The 27,405-nt window shown below is 47.8% G+C and overlaps 2 protein-coding genes across 2 annotated transcripts in view; one reads left to right on the forward strand and one right to left on the reverse strand.

Moving 5' to 3' along the window:
* Nucleotides 1-1,040: 1,040 nt before the first annotated feature.
* On the forward strand, nt 1,041-11,631 carry LOC142384577 (spexin prohormone 2-like). Its single transcript, XM_075470877.1, has 5 exons — nt 1,041-1,256; nt 7,716-7,790; nt 7,872-7,917; nt 10,361-10,435; nt 11,347-11,631. The coding sequence occupies exons 1-5, from the start codon at nt 1,254-1,256 to the stop codon at nt 11,436-11,438; spliced, it is 291 nt and encodes a 96-aa protein (XP_075326992.1). The 5' UTR covers nt 1,041-1,253; the 3' UTR covers nt 11,439-11,631.
* A 10,734-nt stretch (nt 11,632-22,365) lies between these two features.
* Nucleotides 22,366-27,405, reverse strand: part of pard6a (par-6 family cell polarity regulator alpha) — a 49,485-nt gene continuing 44,445 nt past the window's right edge. The window contains exons 4-6 of the mRNA XM_075469242.1: nt 27,191-27,316; nt 23,848-24,047; nt 22,366-23,066 (exon numbers count right to left, since the gene is read on the reverse strand). Of these exons, the coding sequence (XP_075325357.1) occupies nt 22,769-23,066; nt 23,848-24,047; nt 27,191-27,316 (624 nt within the window). The 3' untranslated portion in view covers nt 22,366-22,768. The remainder of the gene's footprint in view (nt 23,067-23,847; nt 24,048-27,190; nt 27,317-27,405) is intronic.

The raw sequence follows: 27,405 nt of genomic DNA on the forward strand, positions 1-27,405 counted from the left end.
TAAGAAAGAAATGAATGATGTTTTTCAAATCGTATGAAGTCAACACGAACAAGTTGTAATCTGTTTTAATTACTGAGATGCCTCTCACACAAATGTTCATCAGTGAGAGCCAGAGGCTTCGTCCAGTTGCCAGCAGGGATCCAGCAGGGATCCAGCAGGGATCCAGAGGGATCCAGCAGGATCCAGCAGGGATCCAGCAGGGATCCAGCAGATCCAGCAGTGATTCAGCAGGGATCCAGCAGATCCAGCAGTGATTCAGCAGGGATCCAGCAGGGATCCAGCAGGGATCCAGCAGGATTCAGCAGGGATTCAGCAGATCCAGCAGGGATCCAGCAGGGATCCAGCAGGGATTCAGCAGGGATTCAGCTGTGATCCAGCAGGGATCCAGCAGGGATTCAGCTGTGATCCAGCAGGGATCCAGCAGGGATTCAGCAGGGATTCAGCTGTGATCCAGCAGGGATCCAGCAGGGATCCAGCTGTGATCCAGCAGGGATCCAGCAGGGATTCAGCAGGGATTCAGCTGTGATCCAGCAGGGATCCAGCTGTGATCCAGCAGGGATCCAGCAGACCCACCAGGGATTCAGCAGGGATTCAGCTGTGATCCAGCAGGGATCCAGCAGGGATTCAGCAGGGATTCAGCAGGGATTCAGCTGTGATCCAGCAGGGATCCAGCTGTGATCCAGCAGGGATCCAGCTGTGATCCAGCAGGGATCCAGCAGGGATCCAGCAGTGATCCAGCAGGGATCCAGTTGTTCTACTTTGGAGGAGCACAACTTTCTACACTTTTGGTCGGACTAACCAGTTTCCAAAAGTCTGCTTTTGACAGGACCAGCACAATAATTAGTATATCTGTACTATTTTGCATTTGTACTGTGACTTTTGTGCATTTGACTCGATCTGAACAGACACTATATTGTGATACACAATTTAGAATTGGCTGCTTTTGCCCACATCACCATGAAATCTAGCATTGGCTTAGTGGGAGAACCTCCCACACACTTACACGCCACTCGTAGGTCTCAAACAACAGAGGCACACTATTGATGTGCAGATTATGGTGATGACGTGGGCCTGTTTTTGTGCTGTTTTTTAGCTTCTCAGGAGTAAACAGGAGTCTTGCCTGGCCTCATGGGGCGCAGGATCGAACTTGTTACTGCTTCCTCCGCTCCTTACAGGAGATATAAGCAGCCTGGAACATTGGCCTGCACCTCACACATGCTGTGACTGGACCACCTGTTCTTGCTGCAGCAGTTATGGTAAGAGGACTCACTACGTTTTCATATACAGTCTAATGTGTTACTTTTAAAGCGTATCATTGAAGATAGGTTCTTTTTTATAAAAGCAATGTCCATAAAGCTCTGTAAATATCGACATTTGAAATGCTTTTGGCTACATTTATTTGTAGGTCTTGTAAAAGTGATCAGTGCACTGCAAAGAAAGATTTGACTTGTCTTTTGTACTTCTTAGTAATTAACATTAAAACTGGTGTTACTTGTAATACACTGTATTTGACTTGTTTTGTGCTTGTACATTATTACTTTTTGCTACTGTCATTTTTCAAAGCATTTGATTATTAATCTACTATGTTTGCTATTGTTTTGCCATTTTGATCAATTATATTGAGGAAATGTTCTAAGGAACTGTCCAAAAAAACAGCCCAAAGTTATTTCCAGTGATGAAAAAAAGCAGTGGAATTAGAGAAGCTGTGACAGCCACCTCTTATTTCCACTTTATTAATGCTCGCTGAAATTCAGAGCATGATAGCACCGCACAAAATCCACTGGAAGATGAAACCAGTAAACAAATGTTTTATTTTGAAATGTATCTCATGTGAGGCAGGATGTTGAATAAAACATAGATAATGAATAATAGTTATGATAGAAGCAGTTTAATTAATCATCATCACCACCCTGAAAAGACAGTCCATGCTTATAATTTACTGTTGGACTAAGATGTTTTGACATACCTTACCTACAGTTACATACATGGAGTTGGACACAGTAAAATAAATAATGTTATCTGTCCAAACACTAGTTCTTGGTGTTCAAGCAGTAAATGTGTAGGAGCCCTTTTGCTTTTGTTCCTCATATTGGGATTAGTATTCCTTTTCTTTTCTAAAGTGCTTCCAAACACAAATCTAATGGCATGGTCTCGTTGTACCTCCACCTACTTGAACTCCTATAAATGTAACTGCGTCCATACTGTAGGTGATTCTACAATAATGCTGTTTACATGTTTGCAGTTCTGTCTGAAATGACTGGCCTGGACGCATCCCGTTAATCCCTGTGTTCATTTGCATTCATTCTCCATTGATCTTAAAAAAAAACCAAAAAAACAGTTTTAGTCAGCATTGAATTGAACTAAATTGAATAGATCTGAATAATAACCTAATATTTAATCGCAAAGCGACAATAAATAGCTGCAGTAAATGATTATTTAGGAAATAAAAAAGATAAGATCATTACAGAGTTATTAATTAGTTATTGCTGTGGCCAGTAATGACCTCCTTTACTAGACCTTGATGAAATTGAAGAAGCCTCTGACTGAACACACTGATTTTAGTCATGTTTTGTAGAGGATGTGCAGTTTGTCCATTGTGCAGCTTTGCAGCATTCTTCTTTTAACAATCAGCTCCAGGAGCTCCAGAGCAGCACAGAGCCAGCCTTCTGTATCAGATTGTTCACTTTCTTTGAGTCTCTGGCTCTGATGCTGCTGCCCCAACAGATGCTGCAAAGCAGACTGAACTCTCCATAACAACACTAGACTGGCAGCTGGGATAGGCTCCGGCCCCCCCACGACCCTGAATTGGATTAAGCAGGTATAGAAAATGGATGGATGGATTACGTACGTGCTGTAATTATGTTATGGGTAGGCTATCTACAGCACTAGATTTCTTTGAGAATGCAATTGGCAGTGCTGAGTTTGGGGTTGTTGAGATCTGCATCGTGATTCTTAAAGCCAGAATGTAAATACAGTTCTAAGTCAAAGCAGATCAATCATGATATAGGAAACACAATTTGACCCTCAAGTGTCTTTATGTCAACACAAGGAGGGGATTACTCCGCAATGCAGATTTGTGGGTTTGCATCCCCTGTTTAATGGGTCAAACGTGGGAAAGTCTCACTTACAAGTCAAAACGGCAAACTGATTGGATTTTTAAAAACGACCTGACAAGTTAAAAAGTACCCAAAACTTTTACGAGGTATTTGTAAAAAAAAATGCTATTATCACTGTTTGTCTTGTAACAATTTAAAAGATGGGAGTCATGGTACTAATTCTCTTTAAAACAGCAGGTCAATATGTAGAATACCTGTTTTTGATTTGGCAGTTCGAACATGTTCACAGCTGGACTTGTTACCTTGATATACAATTAAAAACACACAGCTGGGGGGAGCAGGTGAAATGTCTACCCCAGCTGCCCCTCACGCTAGCATTCCTTAGGCTTGAAGAATCCTCTACCATATGTCACACGTGCACAAACAAAACGTACGCAGTGATGATAAATACCTTTATTTCTGTTTATCATAAAACAGTTTATTTTCACAAAGACCACTAGGAAATATGTTAATAGTTTAGGAAAAGATAAACTTTGCTCTCTTTTAGAGGGAACAATATTATCACACACACCCCATCAAGCGCTGGATTTCCTGCACAGCAGTGGTGGGGCCACCTATCACAGGTCACAGGCAATCTGAACATTTTCAAAGCATTATATGCATTTCCTCCTTAGCCTTGTAGCACCCAAGCATATGAATAATCATTGAAAAAAATCATTTTGGCTCTTCTTGCATCTTTTTGGGTGGGAATAAACCAATATTTTTGGATTTTTTGGAATTGGGCTATTTTTGATCATTTTAGGCAATGTTGCATATTTGCAACTGTGGGCTTTCCTGATTAATTTAGTTCACAAAACCAAGTCATTCTCTGCAGATCGTTTGGCAAAAAAGGTATAGTGAAAGTTCACCAGTAACTGCTGCTACCACAATAAAATGTATATAATAGACCTTTATTGAACATTCTTAATACAAAGTGCGGAACGCAACCATCATAAATTTTCCATTCAACAACAAATCACACAGATCACAGATCTTTGTTGTGACAAAGTGAAGCACATATAAAATGCAAAAAAAATTAATGTAAATAAAAAATGTGCACATGAAGCTAGTAAAAAAATGCAAAAAAACAATCATAATAATACAATTTGGAGACCTGACCTCCCATTACCGCTGTGAAAGGTGGACAAAGCAGACCACACTAAACGAGACCAGAACGAACTAGAACAGACCACCGCAAAGCAGAGTGTACATAAAATGTAATGTAAAAAAATATTACACACGAATGTATGTAATGTATGTAAATTAAAAAAATTAAATAATGTAATGTAAATACAAATATAATGTAAATAAATAAAAATCTTGTTGCATATCTGCAACTGTGGGTGCTACAAGGATAAACACAGCAATGTCTTTTTTCACAGCTTTATTCAAAAAACAAACGGTCGACAGTGCTAAAAGCTGTTGTGCCGTGGAGAAGACATCCAGTGATATGGGATTTGTTGGGGTTTGTTCTTGTGCCCATAGAATGTACTCGTCGGTATGGCAGCAACTTTTGGAAAGACAGATCTTCTGTTTCATTGGACATATTACCCGCTTTTTACACATTTTACTGTCACCATATTGGCAAAGCATACAAAAGCCAATAAAGTGTATTTCTCTGTTTCTATATAAACAAACTCAGTCAGTGTATTCATACCAATTAGGAGTAAATACTGGCCTCCCCATGAGCTGTCACCTTACCGTGGTGGGGGGGTTTGCGTGCCCCAATGAGTCTGGGAGCTATGTTGTCTGGGGCTTTAAGCCCCTGGTAGGGTCACCCATGGCAAACAGATCCTAGATGAGGGACCAGACAAAGAACAGCTCATAAAAACCCCTATGATGATAAAGAAGATTGGACACCGTGTTCCTACGTCCGGACGCGGGTCACCGGGGCCTCCCCCTGGAGCCAGGCCCAGGGGTGGGGCCCGCCGGCGAGCGCCTGGTGGCCGGGTCTGTGCCCGTGGGGCTCGGTCGGGCACAGCCCGAAGAAACGACACGGGTCCCCCTTCCGACAGGCTCACCAACCGTGGGAAGGGCCATGGGGGTCGGGTGCAGTGTGAGCTGGGCGGCAGCCGAAGGCAGGGACCTTGGCGGTCTGATCCTCGGCTACTGAAGCTGGCTCTTGGGACGTGGAACTCAATTCAATTCAATTCATTTTTATTTATATAGCGCCAAATACAACAAATGTCATCTCAAGGCACTTAGATAGTAAGTCCAATTCAAGCCAATTGGAATTCAATTAATTAATAATAATCATAATTCATAAAATAATCCAATTCGTTCATATAGAGCCAATTCAAAAACAATTTCCTAGCTAAGAAAACCAACAGATTGCACTGAAAACTTTTTGTTTTTCGGTCCAATCTCCCGGCCTGAGCGTGCCTGAGGCGACTGTGGAGACAAACGACTCCCTTTTAACAGGAAGAAACCTCTGGCAGAACCAGACTCAGGAAGGGTGGCCATCCGCCTCGACCAGCTGGGGTTTGAGAAGACAGAAAGGGGGGGAGGGCCGCAGCGGCGGCGGCACTGTAACACCATTCAAAGGATATCTACACCATTCAAAGGATATAGGAAAGGAACATCACCTCTCTGCTGGGGAAGGAGCCTGAGCTGGTGTGCGAGGCTGAGCGGTTCCGGCTAGATATAGTCGGACTCACCTCGACGCATGGCTTGGGCTCCAGAACCAGCCTCCTCGAGAGGGGTTGGACTCTCTTCCACTCTGGAGTTGCCCGCGGTGAGAGACGTAGAGCAGGTGTGGGCATACTTATTGCCCCCCGGCTGTGCGCCTGTACATTGGGGTTCACCCCGGTAGACGAGAGGGTAGCCTCCCTCCGCCTTAGGGTGGGGGGACTGGTCCTGACTGTTGTTTGTGCTTATGCACCGAACGGCACTTCAGGGAATACTTCGAGGGCCTCCTCAATCCTACCGACACGCCTTCCGATGAGGAAGCAGAGTTGGGGAGCTCGGACGTGGGGCCTCCCATTTCTGGGGCTGAGGTTGCCGAGGTGGTTAAAAAACTCCTCGGTGGCAAGGCCCCGGGGGTGGATGAGGTCCGTCCTGAGTTCCTCAAGGCTCTGGATGTTGTAGGGCTGTCTTGGTTGACACGCCTCTGCAGCATCGCGTGGACATCGGGGGCAGTGCCTCTGGACTGGCAGACCGGGGTGGTGGTCCCCCTCTTTAAAAAGGGGGACCGGAGGGTGTGTTCCAACTATAGGGGGATCACACTCCTCAGTCTCCCTGGTAAGGTCTATTCGGGGGTACTGGAGAGGAGGATCCGCCGGATAGTCGAATCTTGGATTCAGGAGGTGCAGTGTGGTTTTCGTCCTGGCCGTGGAACAGTGGACCAGCTCTATACCCTCCGCAGGATCCTGGAGGGAGCATGGGAGTTCGCCCAACCGGTCTACATGTGTTTTGTGGACTTGGAGAAGGCGTTCGACCGTGTCCCTCGGGGACTCTTGTGGGGGGTGCTCCGGGAGTATGGAGTGCCGGACTCCTTGATATGGGCTGTTCGGTCTCTGTATGACCGGTGTCAGAGTTTGGTCCGCATTGCCGGCAGTAAGTCGGACATGTTTCCTGTGAGGGTTGGACTCCGTCAGGGCTGCCATTTGTCACCGATTCTGTTCATAATTTTTATGGACAGAATTTCTAGGCGCAGCTAGGGCGTTGAGGGGGTCCGTTTTGGCGACCTCAGAATCGGGTCTCTGCTTTTTGCGGACGATGTGGTTCTGTTGGCGTCGTCGGGCCGTGACCTTCAGCTCTCACTGGAGCGGTTCGCAGCCGAGTGTGAAGCGGCTGGGATGAGAATCAGTATCTCCAAATCTGAGACCATGGTCCTCGGCCGGAAAAGGGTGGAATGCTCTCTCCGGGTCGGGAACGAGATCCTTCCCCAAGTGGAGGAGTTCAAGTATCTCGGGGTCTTGTTCACGAGTGAGGGACGAATGGAGCAGGAGATTGACAGACGGATCGGTGCGGCGTCTGCAGTGATGCGGGCTCTTCACCGGCCCGTCGTGGTGAAGAAGGAGCTGAGCCAGAAGGCGAAGCTCTCGATTTACCGGTCAATCTATGTTCCTACCCTCACCTATGGTCACGAGCTGTGGGTAGTGACCGAAAGAACGAGATCGCGAATACAAGCGGCCGAAATGAGTTTCCTCCGCAGGGTGTCTGGGCTCTCCCTTAGAGATAGGGTGAGAAGCTCGGTCATCCGGGAGGGGCTCGGAGTAGAACCGCTGCTCCTCCGCATCGAGAGGAGTCAGATGAGGTGGCTCGGGCATCTGGTTAGGATGCCTCCTGGACGCCTCCCTGGTGAGGTGTTCCGGGCCCGTCCCACTGGGAGGAGACCCCGGGGAAGACCCAGGACACGTTGGAGAGACTATGTTTCTCGGCTGGCCTGGGAACGCCTCGGGGTCCCCCCAGAAGAGCTGGAGGAAGTGGCCGGGGACAGGGACGTCTGGGTCTCTCTGCTCAGGCTGCTGCCCCCGCGACCCGATCCCCGGACAAGCGGCAGATAATGGATGGATGGATGGATACTGGCAGGATATATTTTCAACAACTAATTGAATGCATCTTTGATAAGGTACGTGTGCTCAATAAGTGATCTTTCTTTCTTTTTTACCGTTTCAGAAGACAAAAGCTGCAGTTATCTGGACATGGAGTTTAGTCCTTTCCCTGTTTGCAGAGTCCTGCCATGCGCAGAAGGTACGACTCCAGCTCCCAACATGTTCCACTAGTTTTCTGCAGCTCTCACCAGCAAGCTGATGTTTGTCTGTTTTCCCTCAGAATGTCCACTGGGGCCCTCAGTCCATGATGTACTTAAAAGGAAAGTGTGAGTTTCAACACAAAGCAGACTCTTTGCTTTCACTATGAACCTATACAACCTGGCACACCCAGGCACAAGGTACATAGCTTACAGCTGACTGATACAGGTAAACTACTTTCTGAAGATCATTTTGAGTCCGTGAATAATAAACCAGTTTGTCAGAAACCTGAGATATTAGTCTTCACTGAAGCTGCTGTGATTCATTCAATCTTAACGTATTGCTTTTAGAGGGGCTCATCTTAGTGAGTAAGAATAAATCCCCTAAGTTCCCCCGGACTGAAGAACTTATTTTACTGTCCTGGTTAATATCCTAACTATAATCTGAGGAGCTCTAAAACTAGAGCCCACACTTTTTTGGGCAAACTTTTTCAAACTCCACCAGAGAGGAGCCAGCCTCAGTGTTTTCCCAAGGTACGTGTAGTTTGGGTCCGAGGTCTCTTACGATAGGATGCGAAACAGAGGCTCTTACATTTATCTAGTTTCCAGTTTAAAGGGACAGTTCGCCTCTTTTGACATGAAGCTGTATGACATCCCATATTAGCATGAACATGAACATTGACTTACCCCCTGCTGCGTCCTGTGAGCAGAGTTCCAGCCTCGTTTTGGCGTTGATGAAGGTAGTCCGGCTAGTTGGCTGGGGCTAAAAAAATAAAGCGTCTTGCTTCTCAAAACAATATGCGTTCAAAAGAGTAATACATTTGCATCACAAAATTGTTCTCTAGGAAAAAGTCAGACCTCACATCGCTTGGCACTATTTTTGCCTCCCTTGATATCAATGCGTCCAATGTAAACTGTGCAGACCGAAGTGCAGACCGAGCAGTAAACACCGTAACAGGTGCAGCTATCGGCAGGTGGCTGAACGCATTGATATGAAGGGAGGCAGAAATAGTGCCAAGCGATTTTGAGGTCTGACTTTTTCCTGCACAACGATTTTGTGATGCAAATGTATTACTCTTTTGAACGCATATTTTTTTGAGAAGCAAAACGCTTTATTTTTCTAGCCCCAGCCAACTAGCCGGACATCCTTCGTCAACACCAAAACGAGGCTGGAACTCTGCTCACAGGACGCAGCAGGGGCTAAGTCAAATTTAATAAATGATATTGCTAATATGGGATGTCATACAGCTTCATGTCAAAAGAGGCGAACTGTCCCTTTAACACCAAAATCATATGAGTCATAAATTAGAGCAAAAAGGCTTACTCATCGCAAATTTGAAGGCTCAGTCTTCTTAAACATCTGAAGTCAACAGTGACACAAGCGAACTGAAACCGCTCATGCCAACATGTCTGTAGTTGGATGATGGGAAGTCTCCGCTTTATTCAGCAGCTTCCTTGCCTTTAGACGTTTGTGCTTCCCATTTAGTCGTGGCTGCTCTGCACTGTTCCAGTGTAGGTGATCTGTCACATCGGTGCTGCATAGAAACATCTCCAATGTCTCTGTGACAAGTAGCATTTTGTTAAAAAGTAGGGCTGGGCGAGTTAACTCGTTATTATTTAACGTCGATAGATATTTTATCACGCATTAACACATGTTTTATTATTTATTTTATCTTGTAAAAGTCTGTTGCTCACAGGCTTTTATTTTGTAAAAGTCTGCTGCTGTCTGCTGTGGAACAGGAAAAGAAAGTAATCCACCAAACATGGAGAAGGGTACGAAACTTTTAATCGGCCATTTTCATTTTAAAGTTCTTCCAGACGGCGGAGTCGACAGAACCAAAGTCATCTGTAAACACTGCCAAGTTGAATTGTCTTCTCAGCGTAGTAGTTCCAGTCTAAAATATCACTTAAAGGCAAAACACACAACTGATAGCAGCAAGTCATTCAAGGAAACAGACAGTGGAGCGAGGCTTCTACATAAAAACTACAGAAAGATGCTGATGTTAAAAGTGTGTTTGCACAACAAATGTTATGGCACTTTCATTCATATGGCAGCACATTTAAAATAAAGCTAAATGCTAAAAGCTATACACTACTTTTGGATTCATTTTTGGATTTTGCATACAAATGAGATGAATCGTGATTAATCAGGGAAATCATGCGATTAATTAGATTAAACATTTGAATCGTTAGCCCTATTAAAAAGTGTAATCAATGATGATCACACACGTGGTATCAAAGATGAGTAGAACTGTTTGAAGAAGAATTACAGTTCTCTTGTCTGGTAGGATATTTCACAGCGGGAGGTATCCCGGCTGGTTCTTTCTGTGTGGAGTCTGCATGTTCTCCGGCTTCCTCCCACCGTCCAAAAACATGCACGTTAGGTTCATTGGTGTCTCCTTAGGAGTGAGTGTGAGCATGGCTGTTTGTCTCTGTGTGGCCCTGTGATGGACTGGCAACCCCCCAACCTTCTGGTTATTGGACGACCCACTCTAACCACTGAGCCACGGCCACATCAGCACACACATTAACCAGGAGGACTAAAGCCTGTTTTTCCTGTTCCCGTCTTCAGATGGGAAGAGGTTTGTGGAGGACGACCACAGCGTTCTGAGGCAGGCTCTGCAGAGCTTCTATGCGCTGCTCAGAGGTACAGTAACATTTCATTTGCTGTCACTTTATACAAGGCGAACATATTTATTTCATATCAGGATTGATCAAATCAGTGGCAAACCGAGCCACCTCTCTGCTCTGGTTTTCTCTGGTTGGCCTCTTTTAGCTGATTTGGCTTGGATAGCTCGTGTTCTTCAGTCTCTGCTGTCAGAAGCTGTGTCCGACTCCAGTGAAGATGTTTCTGTAACCTGAAAAAGACAGAGGCTAACAGATCCACTTACCACCTGTTGACCAGGCAAACACAAGTTGAGTCCCATGTGAATTATTGTGTGTCTGCTGCATGTTTAAACAGGCAAACGTAGTGTTTGCCCGACTGCTTTGAGCTCATTTTGGCCTGGAGGGATAGAAGACACAGTTTTAACAGCAGCTGATGTGCTGACACTTTACTCTGAGTACAACTTATGTGCTATGCTAACCGACATGCAGTAATAATGATTCTCCCTGCATATTTAATGCTCAACACAGAGACTTGCACCAGCTGGGACAACCATGGTGTCCCAAATGTTGATACCAGCTTGGCTCAATCAGTCAGTCGGTTTCCTTTCTTGTAAGAAGTGTCCAAAAGCTCCAGCATACGATCCTCTCTCAGAACACACATGCAGCAGAGAAGCTGCGGCTTCAGTTCATGTTGTTGCATGTTAGCGAGGAGACACGAGTTTTTCCAGCTTTTCCATGGAAACTCACGCTCACTTTCCTTTTGAGCCTCGATGTGTGTGAAGCTGTGGAACCTGTATCAGACTTCCACAGGTAAAGATCCCCCAAAGATGATTTTCTTCTCAGTTTCCACTTCTTTGGCTGATTGGTTAATAATATTCACATGATCAGATGAGTATCATGATGTCAGGTTTATGCTTTGCTCTTGACATTAGCCCTTGTGTGTGTTTGCAGGTGTTCAGAGGATGCAGCTGCTAGGCTTGAAAAAACCCAACAATATTGGGAGCTCGGAGAAGGTCGTCGTCCACTATCTCCAGCAGAGATGAGCCAACCTGTTCACTCGTAAGGACAGATCCAAAATAAGATATCCCAGCAGTGGGCCTGAGTGGTGCTGCCATAGCAACATAGCCTCTGCTTTACTCACTGAACTCATCTGTAATTATTGCTATTTTTCTCGCACGAGTTTCATTTTAGTTTGTACATAAAGCAAGAAAAAAGTTCTCTGAATAAATATTGGAAGACAGTCTGAACATCTTTTTTTTTTGTCTCGACTGTCCTGTATTCTGCAATCATTTTAACCATGAGATGGCAGCACAAGACAGTAGAAAACATGCTGGCTGGCCCACATGGTTGCTTAAACAAGGTGCTTAAATGTTCCCAATAAGACATTTTAAGTATGTTGAACTCATTATACAATATATAAGATACATTTTTAATAGGGCCGGCACGGTATATGTATTCGTACCGAACCGTCACGGTACGGGGGTCACGGTTCGGTACGCGCATTTCCACGCAGAATACACACGGTACGGAAGTTTTCTGAACGCGGAACTTTTATTTTGCAAGAGTTTCCTTCAGGACCCATTTAAACACTGCCACATGCAAGCTCTGATTGGTCCGTAGAGATATACGCTTTCGGACAGAGTAGTTACAAGAACGCAGTTATCAGAACTGTCCTACTTGAATTTCGTTCTGATAACTGTCCTTCCCCAGCGGAGCTGTTTCAGTCTGCATTGCACATGAGTTGGGACTGATGCGCCGCGCGCAGCCGTGCGCGTCAGTGACGTGTTAGCCGTTAGCCGTTTAGCGCCACATTCAACACCAAAAGGGAACAAAACAAAACCCGAGAGAAGAAAAAACACCACCAAGAAGCTAATATGGAGAGCTAGGAGGCCACCGTGTTCATGGTCTGCATGATGGTGATATTAATCATGGACAATCACATCAGGCGTCTAATATCGAGACTGGAAGAGCTCACAGAGAGAGTCAGGATCAAGCGCAGGCGATACTTCTTCGTTTCATGAAGGAATAAAGGAGAGCAGCGCGCCGCAGACAAAGGAGACAACGTGTAAGTTTAACTTATTAAACACGCGCCGGTTCTGTCTGTGTGGTATGATGAAACATTTCAGCCGTGATAGCATGACATGGGGCGTAGCTACCGACCACCACACACCTCCGTCAGATGCGTTCTATAGAACCATGAAAAGACCCGACCAATTACGTCTCCCAAATTTTATTACAACAACCCCTGGATACGAATACATGCAGAGCGAAAAAAATTACCGAAGCAATTGGAATTTACATCGCATCTGCTATGCGCCCATATTCCACTGTAGAAGAGGCAGGATTCAGATATCTATTACATGTGCTCGAACCTCGCTACACGCCTCCTTCGGCACTGTACCGAAAATGTACCGAACCGCAGGGTCCGTACCGAGGTACGTACCGAACCGTGAGTTTTTTGTACCGTTCCACCCCTAATTTTTAATGATAAAGCATGAGCTATCAACATGCAAAGAAGCCTTTTGGATATGACAGAGCATGTGTGACTCATTCAGTACGTGACAGAAGACTAAGCCCCTCCATGGGACATATATTATTGACAGAAAGAGGAAGTGGCTGGCAATAAGACAAAAAGCCCGACAAAAGGACAGCAGAACACCTGATCCATAGAGGCAGGGGTCTACCTCAGGAGACAGGACTCAAGTACAGTGAGAGGAACCTCACACATACAGTGAGATTACAAAAACACCATGGATCTTCTTAAAATACATTCTCACAACACTGGTATACCCATGTTTATGTAATAAGTTCTGACCCATCTGCAAAGGTCACACTGGGCAGTTGTGACAGATGTGCCAATCATGATTGACAATAACGAAAGAAAAATGATCATCGAGACCTTTCAGGGCTTTAGGAAGAACTGGAACAAAGCGGAAGGGGCAATCCAAAGACACCTCAGAGGTATTTGTGGAATCCGAGGCTGCAGCAAATCCCTGGTAAACATCCGAGGTCTGTTTAAGAGGAACGCCTGAGAACAGCTGAGATAGTGTGCAGGACTCCCAGGTCTCAGACATCATCCTGGGAAGTAGCACACCACAAAACCCTTCAAGGGTGGGGCCAGCACCCTGTTGACCAAAGAGAAGGCATTCCCCGTGATCATAGACACTAACCGCTTTGTCTCTGTCAGACACTCCCACACAACTGCAACTTTATGAGCCACTCAGACTGCAGAACCCAGACCCTAACCTCCATCCATCGCAATTCAATTCAATTCATTTTTATTTATATAGCGCCAAATACAACAAATGTCATCTCAAGGCACTTAGATAATAAAGTCCAATTCAAGCCAATTGGAATTCAATTAATTGTAATCATAATTATTCATAAAATAACCCAATTTGTTCATATAGAGCCAATTCAAAAACAATTTCCTAGCTAAGGAAACCAACAGATTGCACTGAAACTTTTTTTTTTTTTTTCGGTCCAATCTCCCGTCCTGAGCGTGCCTGAGGCGACTGTGGAGAGAAACGACTCCCTTTGAACAGGAAGAAACCTCTGGCAGAACCAGAACCAGGAAGGGTGGCCATCCGCCTCCACCAGCTGGGGTTTGAGAGGACAGAAAGGAATGTGACTTCCTGTTTCTTTTCTTCTACCCCCTTAGAATCCCTAACTTAAAGTTGTACTTCCTCCAGTTGTATAAACAGCAGCTATTAGCCCCAGTTAAGCAAACAGCAGCAGTGTTTGCTTTAGCGAGCCGTGTAATAGATCTCACTTTTGTTGACGTTGATCACATTTCTGTGAGGTTCCATCACACTGCTGCTGGAATCAGTTCAGATGTTTCCTCCACTTTTCATTGGCAGGAAGGCTGAGAGGACGAGGTGTGAACCTAACCCCACATTCACCTTTAAGGAGGTCGAACGTTGGCTAAGCGCTCAGATAACATCGGTGGCTCGGCTGGAGGAAAGGTCTGCTGCTGGTTAAAAGAGTCGGGCATGACGGAGGAACGGCAGCATCCATGAACATCTCTTTGGGCTGCTTTACCTCTGATGCACGTCTGACTGCAGTCAAACATGATCCAACTTTGCACTGGAATGGAAAAAGAGGCGAGTGCACTTCATCAGTCAAAGAGAAAAGGAATGAGACTTTCACATGGAAAAAAGCGTGTGTTAGGAAGTAAAAAGGAACAGAAGCAAAGGAGAAAGAGGCAGAGAGGAGGGAAGCCCTGTTATCAAAAAAACAAAAAGAAAGAACGTCATTAAATGTCACGGGCAAAGCAGGAATGGGAGGAGGTAGTGCCAGTAAAAGTGATATAATACGACACCGAAGGAAGGAAAAAGAAGAGTGTGAAAGAGTGAACAGTGATGAGGAAAAAGGTGAAATTGCTTTTCAACAATACTTTATTGGAATCACATTGTCATCATGTCTTATATAGGAGCTCAGCTTCCACATCACACCTGTCAAAGCCTTCGACATGCTGCAATGAGATGGTTCAGTGGTGCACTACACATTACAAGACAGGTAGTTAAAAAGGCACTTCCTTCATTTCCTGAAACAATGTAAAGTAAGGAGGTCATTGCATCAGTCCAAACATCTCCGAGGCGACCTGCCATGGCTGGACTCGCTGCAGAGGACCCACACCATGATGAAACATCCTGTTTACACTGAAAACAACTGACAGATGAACGAGCAACGAGCTGAACCGTGTCACCTGTGTGGAGGCTCCTGGTGTTTCCAGTGTGTGTGTGAGCATCCCACATCCCTCCACAAGTTAGAATGTTATCATTTCATTTAAAAGTCAGCCAGCAGAGTCTGGATCAAATCTGAAGATTTTCTGTCCATCAAATGTTAGAGCGCTTAAAGCACGGGGTCTGCAAGCTGGAGCTGATGCCACCTGCCACAGGAGCTGATGCCACAGGAGCTGATGCCACAGGAGCTGATGCCACAGGAGCTAATGCCGCATGCCACAGGAGCAGATGCCACAGGAGCTGATGCCACAGGAGCAGATGCCACAGGAGCTGATGCCACAGGAGCTGATGCCACAGGAGCTGATGCCACATGCCGCAGGAGCTGATGCCACAGGAGCTGAGGCCACATGAGCTGATGCCACATGCCGCAGGAGCTGATGCCACAGGAGCTGATGCCACAGGAGCTGAGGCCACATGAGCTGATGCCACATGAGCTGATGCCACATGCCGCAGGAGCTAATGCCACATGCCACATGAGCTGATGCCACATGCCACAGGAGCTGATGCCACAGGAGCTGAGGCCACATGAGCTGATGCCACATGAGCTGATGCCACATGCCGCAGGAGCTAATGCCACATGCCACATGAGCTGATGCCACATGCCACAGGAGCTGATGCCACAGGAGCTGATGCCACAGGAGCTGATGCCACAGGAGCTGATGCCACATGCCACAGAAGCTGATGCCACATGCCGGAGGAGCTGATGCCGCAGGAGCTGATGCCGCAGGAGCTGATGCCACATGCCACATGAGCTGATGCCACAGGAAATTATGCCACATGCCACAGAAGTTGATGCCACATGCCACAGGAGCTGATGCCGCAGGAGCTGATGCCACAGGAGCTGATGCCACAGGAGCTAATGCCGCATGCCACAGGAGCTGATGCCACAGGAGCTGATGCCACAGGAGCTGATGCCACATGCCACAGGAGCTGATGCCACATGCCGCAGGAGCTGATGCCACATGCCACATGAGCTGATGCCACATGCCACAGGAGCTGATCCCACATGCCACATGAGCTGATGCCACATGCCACATGATCTGATGCCACATGCCGCAGGAGCTGATGCCGCAGGAGCTGATGACACATGCCGCAGGACCTGATGCCACATGCCGCAGGAGCTGATGCCGCAGGAGCTGATGCCACATGAGCTGATGCCACATATCGCAGGAGCTGATGCCACAAGAGCTGATGCCACATGCCACAGGAGCTGATGCCACAGGAGCTGATGCCACAGGAGCTGATGCCACATGCCACAGAAGCTGATGCCACATGCCGGAGGAGCTGATGCCGCAGGAGCTGATGCCACATGCCACATGAGCTGATGCCACAGGAAATTATGCCACATGCCACATGAGCTGATGCCACAGGAGCTAATGCCACATGCCACAGGAGCTGATGCCGCAGGAGCTGATGCCACAGGAGCTGATGCCACAGGAGCTGATGCCACAGGAGCTAATGCCACATGCCACAGGAGCTGATGCCACAGGAGCTGATGCCACAGGAGCTAATGCCACATGCCACAGGAGCTGATGCCGCAGGAGCTGATGCCGCAGGAGCTGATGCCACAGGAGCTGATGCCACAGGAGCTGATGCCACAGGAGCTAATGCCACATGCCACAGGAGCTGATGCCACAGGAGCTGATGCCACAGGAGCTGATGCCACAGGAGCTAATGCCACATGCCACAGGAGCTGATGCCACAGGAGCTGATGCCACAGGAGCTGATGCCACAGGAGCTAATGCCACATGCCACAGGAGCTGATGCCACAGGAGCTGATGCCACATGCCACAGGAGCTGATGCCACATGCCGCAGGAGCTTATGCCGCAGGAGCTGATGCCACATGCCACATGAGCTGATGCCACATGCCACAGGAGCTGATCCCACATGCCACATGAGCTGATGCCGCAGGAGCTGATGCCAAAGGAGCTGATGCCACATGCCGCAGGAGCTTATGCCGCAGGAGCTGATGCCACATGCCACATGAGCTGATGCCACATGCCACAGGAGCTGATCCCACATGCCACATGAGCTGATGCCGCAGGAGCTGATGCCAAAGGAGCTGATGCCACATGCCGCAGGACCTGATGCCACAGGAGCTGATGCCGCAGGAGCTGATGCCGCAGGAGCTGATGCCACAGGAGCAGATGTCACATGAGCTGATGGCACAGGAGCTGATGCCACAGGAGCTGATGCCACAAGAGCTGATGCCACATGAGCTGATGCCACAGGAGCTGATGCCACATATCGCAGGAGCTGATGCCACAGGAGCTGATGTCACATATCGCAGGAGCTGATGCCACATGCCACAGGAGCTGATGCCACAGGAGCTGATGCCACATGCCACAGGAGCTGATACCACATGCCGGAGGAGCTGATGCCGCAGGAGCTGATGTCACAGGAGCTGATGCCACATGCCACAGGAGCTGATGCCGCAGGAGCTGATGCCACATGCCACAGGAGCTGATGCCACATGAGCTGATGCCACAAGAGCTGATTCCACATGAGCTGATGCCACAGGAGCTGATGCCACATATCGCAGGAGCTGATGCCACAGGAGCTGATGCCGCAGGAGCTGATGCCACATGCCACAGGAGCTGATGCCACATGCCACAGGAGCTGATGCCACATGCCACATGAGCTGATGCCACAGAAGCTAATGCCACATGCCACAGGAGCTAATGCCGCAGGAGCTGATGCCACAGGAGCTAATGCCACATGCCACAGGAGCTGATGCCACAGGAGCTAATGCCGCAGGAGCTGATGCCACATGCCACAGGAGCTGATGCCTTATGCCGCAGGAGCTGATGCCACAGGAGCTGATGCCACAGGAGCTGATGCCACATGCCACATGAGCTGATGCCACAGGAGCTAATGCCACATGCCACAGGAGTTGATGCCTTATGCCACAGGAGCTGATGCCACAGGAGCTGATGCCACATGCCACATGAGCTGATGCCACATGCCACATGAGCTGATGCCACAGGAGATGATGCCACATGCCACATGAGCTGATGCCACAGGAGCTAATGCCACATGCCAAAGGAGCTGATGCCGCAGGAGCTGATGCCACAGGAGCTGATGCCACATGCCACAGGAGCTGATGCCTTATGCCGCAGGAGCTGATGCCGCAGGAGCTGATGCCACAGGAGCTGATGCCACAGGAGCTGATGCCACATGCCATATGAGCTGATGCCGCAGGAGCTGATGCCACAGGAGCTGATGCCACATGCCATATGAGCTGATGCCACAGGAGATGATGCTACAGGAGCTAATGCCACATGCCACAGGAGCTGATGCCGCAGGAGCTGATGCCACAGGAGCTGATGCCACATGCCATATGAGCTGATGCCACAGGAGATGATGCCACAGGAGCTAATGCCACATGCCACAGGAGCTGATGCCGCAGGAGCTGATGCCACAGGAGCTGATGCCACATGCCACAGGAGCTGATGCCGCAGGAGCTGATGCCACAGGAGCTGATGCCGCAGGAGCTGATGCCACATGCCACAGGAGCTGATGCCTTATGCCACAGGAGCTGATGCCTTATGCCACAGGAGCTGATACCACAGGAGCTGATACCACAGGAGCTGATGCCTTATGCCGCAGGAGCTGATGCCGCAGGAGCTGATGCCGCAGGAGCTGATGCCACATGCCACAGGAGCTGATGCCACAGGAGCTGATGCCACATGCCACAGGAGCTGATACCACAGGAGCTGATGCCACATGCCGCAGGACCTGATGCCGCAGGACCTGATGCCGCAGGAGCTGATGCCACATGCCACAGGAGCTGATGCCACAGGAGCTGATGCCACATGCCGCAGGACCTGATGCCGCAGGACCTGATGCCGCAGGAGCTGATGCCTTATGCCGCAGGAGCTGATGCCGCAGGAGCTGATGCCGCAGGAGCTGATGCCACATGCCACAGGAGCTGATACCACAGGAGCTGATGCCTTATGCCGCAGGAGCTGATGCCGCAGGAGCTGATGCCGCAGGAGCTGATGCCACATGCCACAGGAGCTGATGCCACAGGAGCTGATGCCACATGCCACAGGAGCTGATACCACAGGAGCTGATGCCACATGCCGCAGGACCTGATGCCGCAGGACCTGATGCCGCAGGAGCTGATGCCACATGCCGCAGGAGCTGATGCCACATGCCGCAGGAGCTGATGCCACATGCCACAGGAGCTGATGCCACAGCCCTCAGAGCTCATGGTGCAAATCTGTCAACACTGCATCACAGTGAGATACACGCGTCCGCCTCTGAGCAAGACTTCCTTCAACCTCATTCTGCTACTAGAATCACATTCATTAAAGACAAAGTGAGCAACCTGCCTTTCACAAATGTAAAAAATAATCTCCATAATTTCATATAGTACAAAATAAAAACTTCTCCCAGATAATGTAAATCTTCATAGTTACATGATTTCACATTTATAATGTATTCATTTCGCATTACAATAAATTATTATTAAGAAAACTTTGTGTTGTGGGAGTTTGATTACCATCAAACTGTGAAAAGATTCCTTTAAGGTACCTTTCGCTGTAAACTAATTTCATGGTTTAGCTCCAACCTGATATCTCAGAATACATTAAATAAGCACAACCTCTATAATATCCCATTACAAGGTGGTCAGTGTGGAACATGTGCCCGCTGACACCTCAGAATCAGTCTTTTTTTTGGATGGTTGCTCTTTTTCACTGAAAGCCTAATGAGTGTTTAGCCTGTGTGTGTGTGTGTGTGTGTGTGTGTGTGTGTGTGTGTGTGTGTGTGTGTGGCTCTGTAAGAATGCTCACCTTTGCTTTGTAACTGACACCTTCCATGTCCGTTTAGTAGTAGGAAATGTTTACAACATTTACCTGGTAACTCCAGCATGTAATGCTGTGGTGAGAAGAAGCTCATATCACGTGCACTGAACTGTAAATCCATCAAACAGCTGACAACCATGAGACGCTTCGTCTAACATGGATGAGTTATCCTTCGAAGGACAGCGAGTTTCTTTTAAAGGTGTCCGCAGATTTCAACAGTAAAACCTATGAAATTAACTTCATCAAGATTTCTGATGGATGTAGAATACCTGTCACAAATTCAGACTGCCACAGAGGGGTTCACTTCTTTTTCCGATGCAATCTCCCACTTGTTGCACTGATGATCACACTCAATGTCACAACACACAAGCAAGACTTCTGCTGACATTTCCTCTGAGTTTGAACCCCGAACATTTTGTTCTGCACGGTTTGTGAATTCACACCAACCTTCAACCCTCCACAGAAACAACATGTCCCTTACTCTTTAAAGATTAATGAAAATCAGTTATTTCTGTAACGTTTGACTGTCTGTCCATCTAATTCCAGCGTGTCAATATTTCACAAGCAGCGTAAACATCCCAGCTGAGTGATAAATGCATTTCAGTCGATCCGAGGTTTTCTCATGCTGAAATGGAGAAGTCGTGCTTAAAACCAGCGAGCTGCAGGCACCAGTGAAGTTAAGTCCATAGAATGCTGAGTGCATGTCCAGTTTGTTCTCAGTAAGGACAGAGTATGTTTTAGGCCACGCACACATGGGTCTGTTCTTTCCTTCTCAGGCGCTTTGGATGCTTTTCCTCTCACACAATCTTGTGGTCTGTTGAAAGTTGTGAACATGGATCTATCCAAACTAAAGTGTGGAGAGGTCGGACAGACGTGGTCAAGCTTGACTTTTTCTCTTGTCCTGGATTTCTTAGTTCTTCTTTTGTGGAACAGTGAAAAACGCCCTGGTGTTATCCCGTTTTTGTGAAACAGTCTTCCGGATACACTCACGCCAAAGTCAACACTGAGCAACGACTGGGACAAACGGAGGCTTCTACGGACACGCAGACCATAGAACTCCTGCTCCTTGTAATAATCAACTGGGATACGTTAACCTTGCTTCTGAGTGGTGGATGTAAACATGACCGCTGTCTTTGAGGCACATTATGATCACCCAAGGCCAAGCTGTGGAGAGCCACTCTTTATATATTTCCAACTGTCCAGCTGTGTCAAACTGTCAATTATTGTGTGATAATTATCCAGTTTGCATTCGCACATGAGTCGGACCTGATAGGGACTGATGTGACGCAATCGTCTGCGACAGCGACGTGTTACTTTAGCGCCACATTCAACTACAAAACAGAACAAAACAAAACCCGGTAAAAGTAAGGAGAGAAGAAAAAAACACCACAAAGAAGCTAACATGGAGAGCGGGGAGGCCACCGTGTTCAAGGTCTGCATGATGGTGATATTAATCATGGACGATCACATCGGGCGTCTAACATGGAGGCTGGAAGAGCTCACAGAGAGTCAGGAGACGCAGGATGGAGCGCAGGCCATACTTCTTGGTTTCATGAAGGAAGGAGAGCAGAGCGCTGCAGACAAAGGAGACCACGTGGAGGTTTAACTTATTAAACATGCCAAGGTTGTGTCCGTGTCGTATGAGGAAACATTTCAGCCTGACAGCATGACAAGGGGCGGAGCTACCGACCAGCAAGGGGCGGAGCTACCAACCACCAAACACCTCCGTCAGATGTGTTCCTATGGAACCCAGAACAGACCCAGCTGAGGAGAAGGAGCTGAAATGGTTCCAGGAACTGAGGGCCATGGTCCCGAGTTCCTGTATGTGCGAATGCAGGAAAAAACGGCCCTGTGGATTAAAAGGTTATTAGAACTGCCAAAGGATCCTACAGTGGGAATGCGCCTAATAAAAGCATGGAATGTGGATATTTGTGGGGATAGTCTGAAAGCTGTGAAGCAGCTGTGCTCTGGAGCTGCAGGGCTATACTGAGCTGGGACAGATACTGTCGGAATAAAGTGAATTCACTCACACAGAAAGCAGTCGGATTTCCATTCCATTCACATTTATCCTTATCTTACACACTGGAGCTGTAAGCTAAGTAGCTGAGAGTTAAAGCATATTATCTAATATTACTTGGTTACTTTCATATGCTGTTGTTAAAATAATCAAAGTGGTGACAGAAGTAGTTGTGTGACTGTTTTCAGCTCAGAGTCTGACCATGTGCTCTGTGAAAACACCTTATGGACAGAGAGCAGCACCAACATGGCGTCTCTGTGTGGCCCTGTGATGGACAGGTGACCTGTCCAGCATGCACCTGCCCCTCTCATCCAATGACAGCTGGGATGGGATAGGACCCCCCCCCCCCAATTGGATTAAGCAGATATAAAAAAATGGATGAATAGATGGAATCTACTGATTGTTCACTGTCTAGCTTTATTTAGCATGTCATATGCAGTTAATAGTGACATCATTGACTGGTCCAGCACTTACAAGATTTGCTTAATCCTGTTACCCTCAATGAGGCCAAACTAACCAGCTCATTGGGGGGCTTAAATAATATCTATCGGTAACCAGAATAAAAACCACATAATTACTTTTTGCACATACACCTGATGATGAAGCTTTATACATTACCCCAGCCACATGTTGCTGTCATACAAAAAGCCAAACACCCACCAAGGCTGGCAAGAGATAAGAAACTACAGGAAGTAGCGTCATGGCGTCCGTGTGCTCCAGGAAGTCTGTTATCTGACAGGAGCGTTCAATAGTCCTCAGCGGTATCACGTAGGAGTCTTTGTTGCCATGGTTACGCGGGTCACAGTGTTATCGTGTTGCCATCCTCTCTCATGTTCTCTTGGCTGCTACTGGCTGCATGGGTGGGGTTCCCGTTGTGGGCGGACAGCGCGGAGCTGTGACCCAGAGACGCTCCCATGCTGCTGGGCATGGAGACGCTCTGTGGGAGGGGCCTCCCTCTGAAGGCCGCGTCTCTGTCCGCGTTGGCGTTGCCGCTGTGAGTCAGCGGATGGGAGCTGTAGAGCATCAGGGAGTCATTCTCCAGAATGAGGTCGCCGTCGTCCTCTTCGTCGTCGCTGTCGCCCTCGGCGATGCTGCTGCTGCGGTCACACAAACAGAGACACACACGTCACAATGCTGAGCAGCTTTCTCTTTCCCAGCTTTGTCCACCTGCTCTCAGTCCGGACTGTCAGCGTTAACCTGTGGCTGCGGTCTGCTCCCCACCACCTCCTCAGCGGCTGAATGCTCGCTGTGCTGTGCACGAGCCTTCTTACTGCCAGCAGAAGAAGCTCTGACACTTTAGCCCAACTGTGGAGCAGCGAAGCGCTCCTTTTCACGCCGTCATTTAACCCAAACAAACCAAGTCTTGAACTAAAGTTGCAGATATCCAAAGAATGCATCAGCGTGTTTGTTTGGCTTTGAGCTCATTTCCAGAATGCACAACTCTTTCTTTTTCTCCTCTGAAGACGTGCCAGGATACCTGAGCTTTTAGCCAGCAGTGAGGCTAATCCAGCAAAGACAGGGGAAGAAATAAAGCTGCCACAATGATTTCAGCTTAAAGAAACCATTCACCACCTTCCTCAACACTCATCTAAGCTCCTCCTCTTCCTGCTGTTGCTCTACTCTCATCATGATCCAGCATCAGAGGGTCCCAAGGCCGCCCGTCACAAACACCACGGAAAGCAGCTCTCCTTGCTTTCAGGGGCAGTTGTGTGGACCAGCTGTGCCCCAGTTCAGACATCAACGTGTGAAACAGAAGCAACACTGGTCCAGTGTGTGTGCCCAACGTACAGGACTGAACAACACTGTGTGCTGATGGCTGACGAGAAAAGACGAAGGAAAGCGCTTCAGAAATTGAGTCCGTTTCAGTCGGGGTCCTACCTGGCAGTGATGGGGTTGCTCTGGGAGGCCGGGCTTGGCGAGTCATGTGACAGAGCAGAACCGGTGGATCCAGCTGAGCCCACAGAACCAGAGTTGCCCATTGAGGTCTTGCTGCTGCGATGCACAACATTGTTGCGCTGGTTAGCCGGTTTCACTGTGACGATGAGGTTGTGACTGTTGGCCACCATCATGTCGGTCACCTGAAAGCACAGAAAGGAGAGAACACCTGAAGGGTTTACAGACTGAATCACAGCAATCTCTCCAGGATGCTCCGGAAGGTGGAAATAAGCCAGAATGCAATTTATTTCAACTGGAAATAAAAACAACAACACATTCTCCTTTTGACAGTTGATGCTGGACAGAGAGCAACAAAAGACGGTGATGCCCAAACAGCAGAAGGAACAGCATCACTGCGGCTCGGCTCAGTGACAGTGTCGGGTACTCAGAGTCTTTCACAGGCAGAAAGGACAGCAATGGTTTTTAAAGTAAAGTAAGACTGGCAGATCAGCTGCTATCCATCACATCATTAATGATGTGGGAAATATTTCTAAAATAGAATCCAGACTCATTACACAGGGATGAAAACCAGCCTTGGACCCTGAGGCGAGCGGCATTAAAACCAGACACGGCCCTGTGGTGATCAAGGCTGGCACTGAGGGCCATCTGACTTGTTCTCAGCATCTGTGGTGGTGTGGAGGTGCATCTGTGCACATGTTGTGGGTGGAAAGGCTCCATCAATTCTAAGAACGCAGTTCTAAGAACAGTCCTCCTCGAATTCCATTCTATGAACTGTCCTTCCCCAGGGGAACGGTTTCATTTTGCATTCGCACATGAGTCGGACCTGATAGGGACTGATGTGACACAACCGTCTGCGACAGCGACGTGTTACTTTAGCGCCACATTCAACAACAAAACAAAACAAAACCCGGTAAAAGTAAGGAGAGAAGAAAAAAACACCACAAAGAAGCTAAGATGGAGAGCGGGGAGGCCACCGTGTTCATGGTCTGCATGATGGTGATATTAATCATGGATGATCACATCGGGCGTCTAACATGGAGGCTGGAAGAGCTCACAGAGAGAGTCAGGAGACGCAGGATGGAGCGCAGGCCATACTTCTTGGTTTCATGAAGGAAGGAGAGCAGAGCGCCGCAGACAAAGGAGACCACGTGGAGGTTTAACTTATTAAACACGCCAAGGTTGTGTCCATGTCGTATGAGGAAACATTTCAGCCTGACAGCATGACAAGGGGCGGAGCTACCGACCACCAAGGGGCGGAGCTACCAACCACCAAACACCTCCGTCAGATGTGTTCCTATAGAACCCAGAACAGACCCAGCTGAGGAGAAGGAGCTGAAATGGTTCCAGGAACTGAGGGCCATGGTCCCGAGTTCCTGTATGTGCGAATGCAGGAAAAAACGGCCCTGTGGATTAAAAGGTTATTAGAACTGCCAAAGGTTCCTACAGTGGGAATGCGGCTACTGCTGAAAGGTATGTTCAGGCCTTAGAGCAACATCTGCTCCCTTCTTCAGGAAAGGCCTTGCATATGTCAGCAGGACACAGTGAAACCACACCCTGCATCTGTTCCAGCAGCACGGCTCAGAGTAGAAGAGTCCGGCTGCTGGACTGAGCTGCTGCAGTCCAGACCTTTCACCACCTGAAAACACTTAAGAAGAGCCAGGAATCCTCCATCAGACAGGAATGGGACAACATTCTTCTGCCAAGGTCCAGCAGCTGGTCTCCTCAGTTCCAGATGTTTCCAGATGTTGTTAAAAGAAGAGGGGATGCTACACAGAGGGAAACATGGAGCTGTTCCATCTTTAATGAGACGTGTTGCTGCCATCAGATTCAGGATGGGGGGTCCGGGCGTCCGCCGGACCGCCGCCTCCTGCCGCCGCGCTGACGGAAGTCTGGGTGCCAACCAGACCACCGCCTGCTGCCACGTCATCGGGAGTCTGGGCGTCCGCCAGACCACTGCCTCCTGCTGCCCGAAGCCGGTACCACATGCCCGTCTCTGGTCCCCCGCCTGACCGGCTTCGAGCCCCTCCCTCCCACCCTCGGACTGTTAAGGGTTGTCTGGGATCCACCCCTTGAGGGGGTGGGCTCTGTCACGCCCAGGGACTCATTTTTAGTTTCATGTTTTAGGTTATGCTTTTGTTTTCAGTCCATTTTCCCTGCACTCAGTTCATTCGTTTCACTCACCTCACCTGTGTTTTTTTCCCTCAGCTGCACTCACTCTCCAATCACTCTCACTCCCTATTTAGTTTCCTGCCTCCCCCGTCAGTTTGCCGGATCTTTGCTTTACACTGCCCTGTTTGCCATCCATGCTACGATACCTGTTTGTTCCATGTTCCTCGTCATTTCCCCAAGTTAAGTATTTATTTTATTTATTCATGCCAAGTCTTTTGTTTGCCTTTTCTAAGTTAAGTCTTTTGAATCCAGCGTTGCTGCGCTTTTTGTTGTTAATAAATCAACCTTTATTTTTGAAAGTCCGCATCCGTGTCCTCCCTAACACCACACCCTGACAGATATTTGTCATGAAATAGTAAAATGTCCCACTTTGACCAGTTGATATGTTTTCTATGTTATGTTGTTTATGAGATTTATGAACCATTTAATTCTGTTTATTTACAATTTGTACAGCGTCTTGACTTCTTTGGAAATGGCATTGCAAAATGATTTAAAAGCGACCTCAGACGAACAATAACACATGACATCATCAGGCCTTTATGGAGCTGCTCACACCGACTGCTGATCAGTTCATCAGAGCATTGATCAGCAGTCACCCTCTGAGTTCCTGTGGAAGCAGCGAGGGTTCACTTAGTTTGGTCCTTTTTGTTCAATAAATAATGACGCAGTGTAATATGTCCTCTGAGCTTGGAGTTACCTCATTTTAGGAGCTGGTAATGACCAGATAATGTTCTATTTTGTCATGATATGTAAAAGATGCAAATCAGTTTTCACATCGCAGTAATTCTGTCAAAATAAAAAAGTAAACGAGAAATAAATCAGCTTCTTCGCTTCAACTTTTGATGGGAAATGTTTTTGGACTAAATATTCCAGCAGCGTCACTGAGAGCCACAGGTTTGGCCTTGCTTCAATGATCTGATGTGATGAATTCTCCGGCTGCCCATCAACTGTTACATATTACTGTTCGCAGTAATTAACTGTGTGAATTGGACAAAAGTGTAAAAGAAAGAACAAATCCAAGAAAACATTCTAGTGTTGACAGGCAGAATATCTCTGCTCCGTCATTACGGTCACTTTATCGGGATGATGGTGACATCATCCGCGTGGCTTCGCATGTCTCTGTTATCACGTTGATTTGTGTCTTCGCTTTATTTACCTGATCCAAAGACTTCCCTGCAACATCGATGCCGTTGACCTCCAGGATTTCATCATTAACACCCAGAAGTCCTGTGCTCTCTGCCAGCCCACCACGTACCAGACGAGATATGAAGACTCCTGGAATCTGGAGACAGAGGAGGGCGCATGCATCCTGATACTTTCTGCTTTATCACAATGTCTCGGAGCATTTTTGGATCTCTATCTGGAGTCAAT

The sequence above is a fragment of the Odontesthes bonariensis genome, chromosome 7 (assembly GCF_027942865.1).
Source record: "Odontesthes bonariensis isolate fOdoBon6 chromosome 7, fOdoBon6.hap1, whole genome shotgun sequence".
In the NCBI taxonomy this organism is placed as follows: Eukaryota; Metazoa; Chordata; class Actinopteri; order Atheriniformes; family Atherinopsidae; genus Odontesthes; species Odontesthes bonariensis.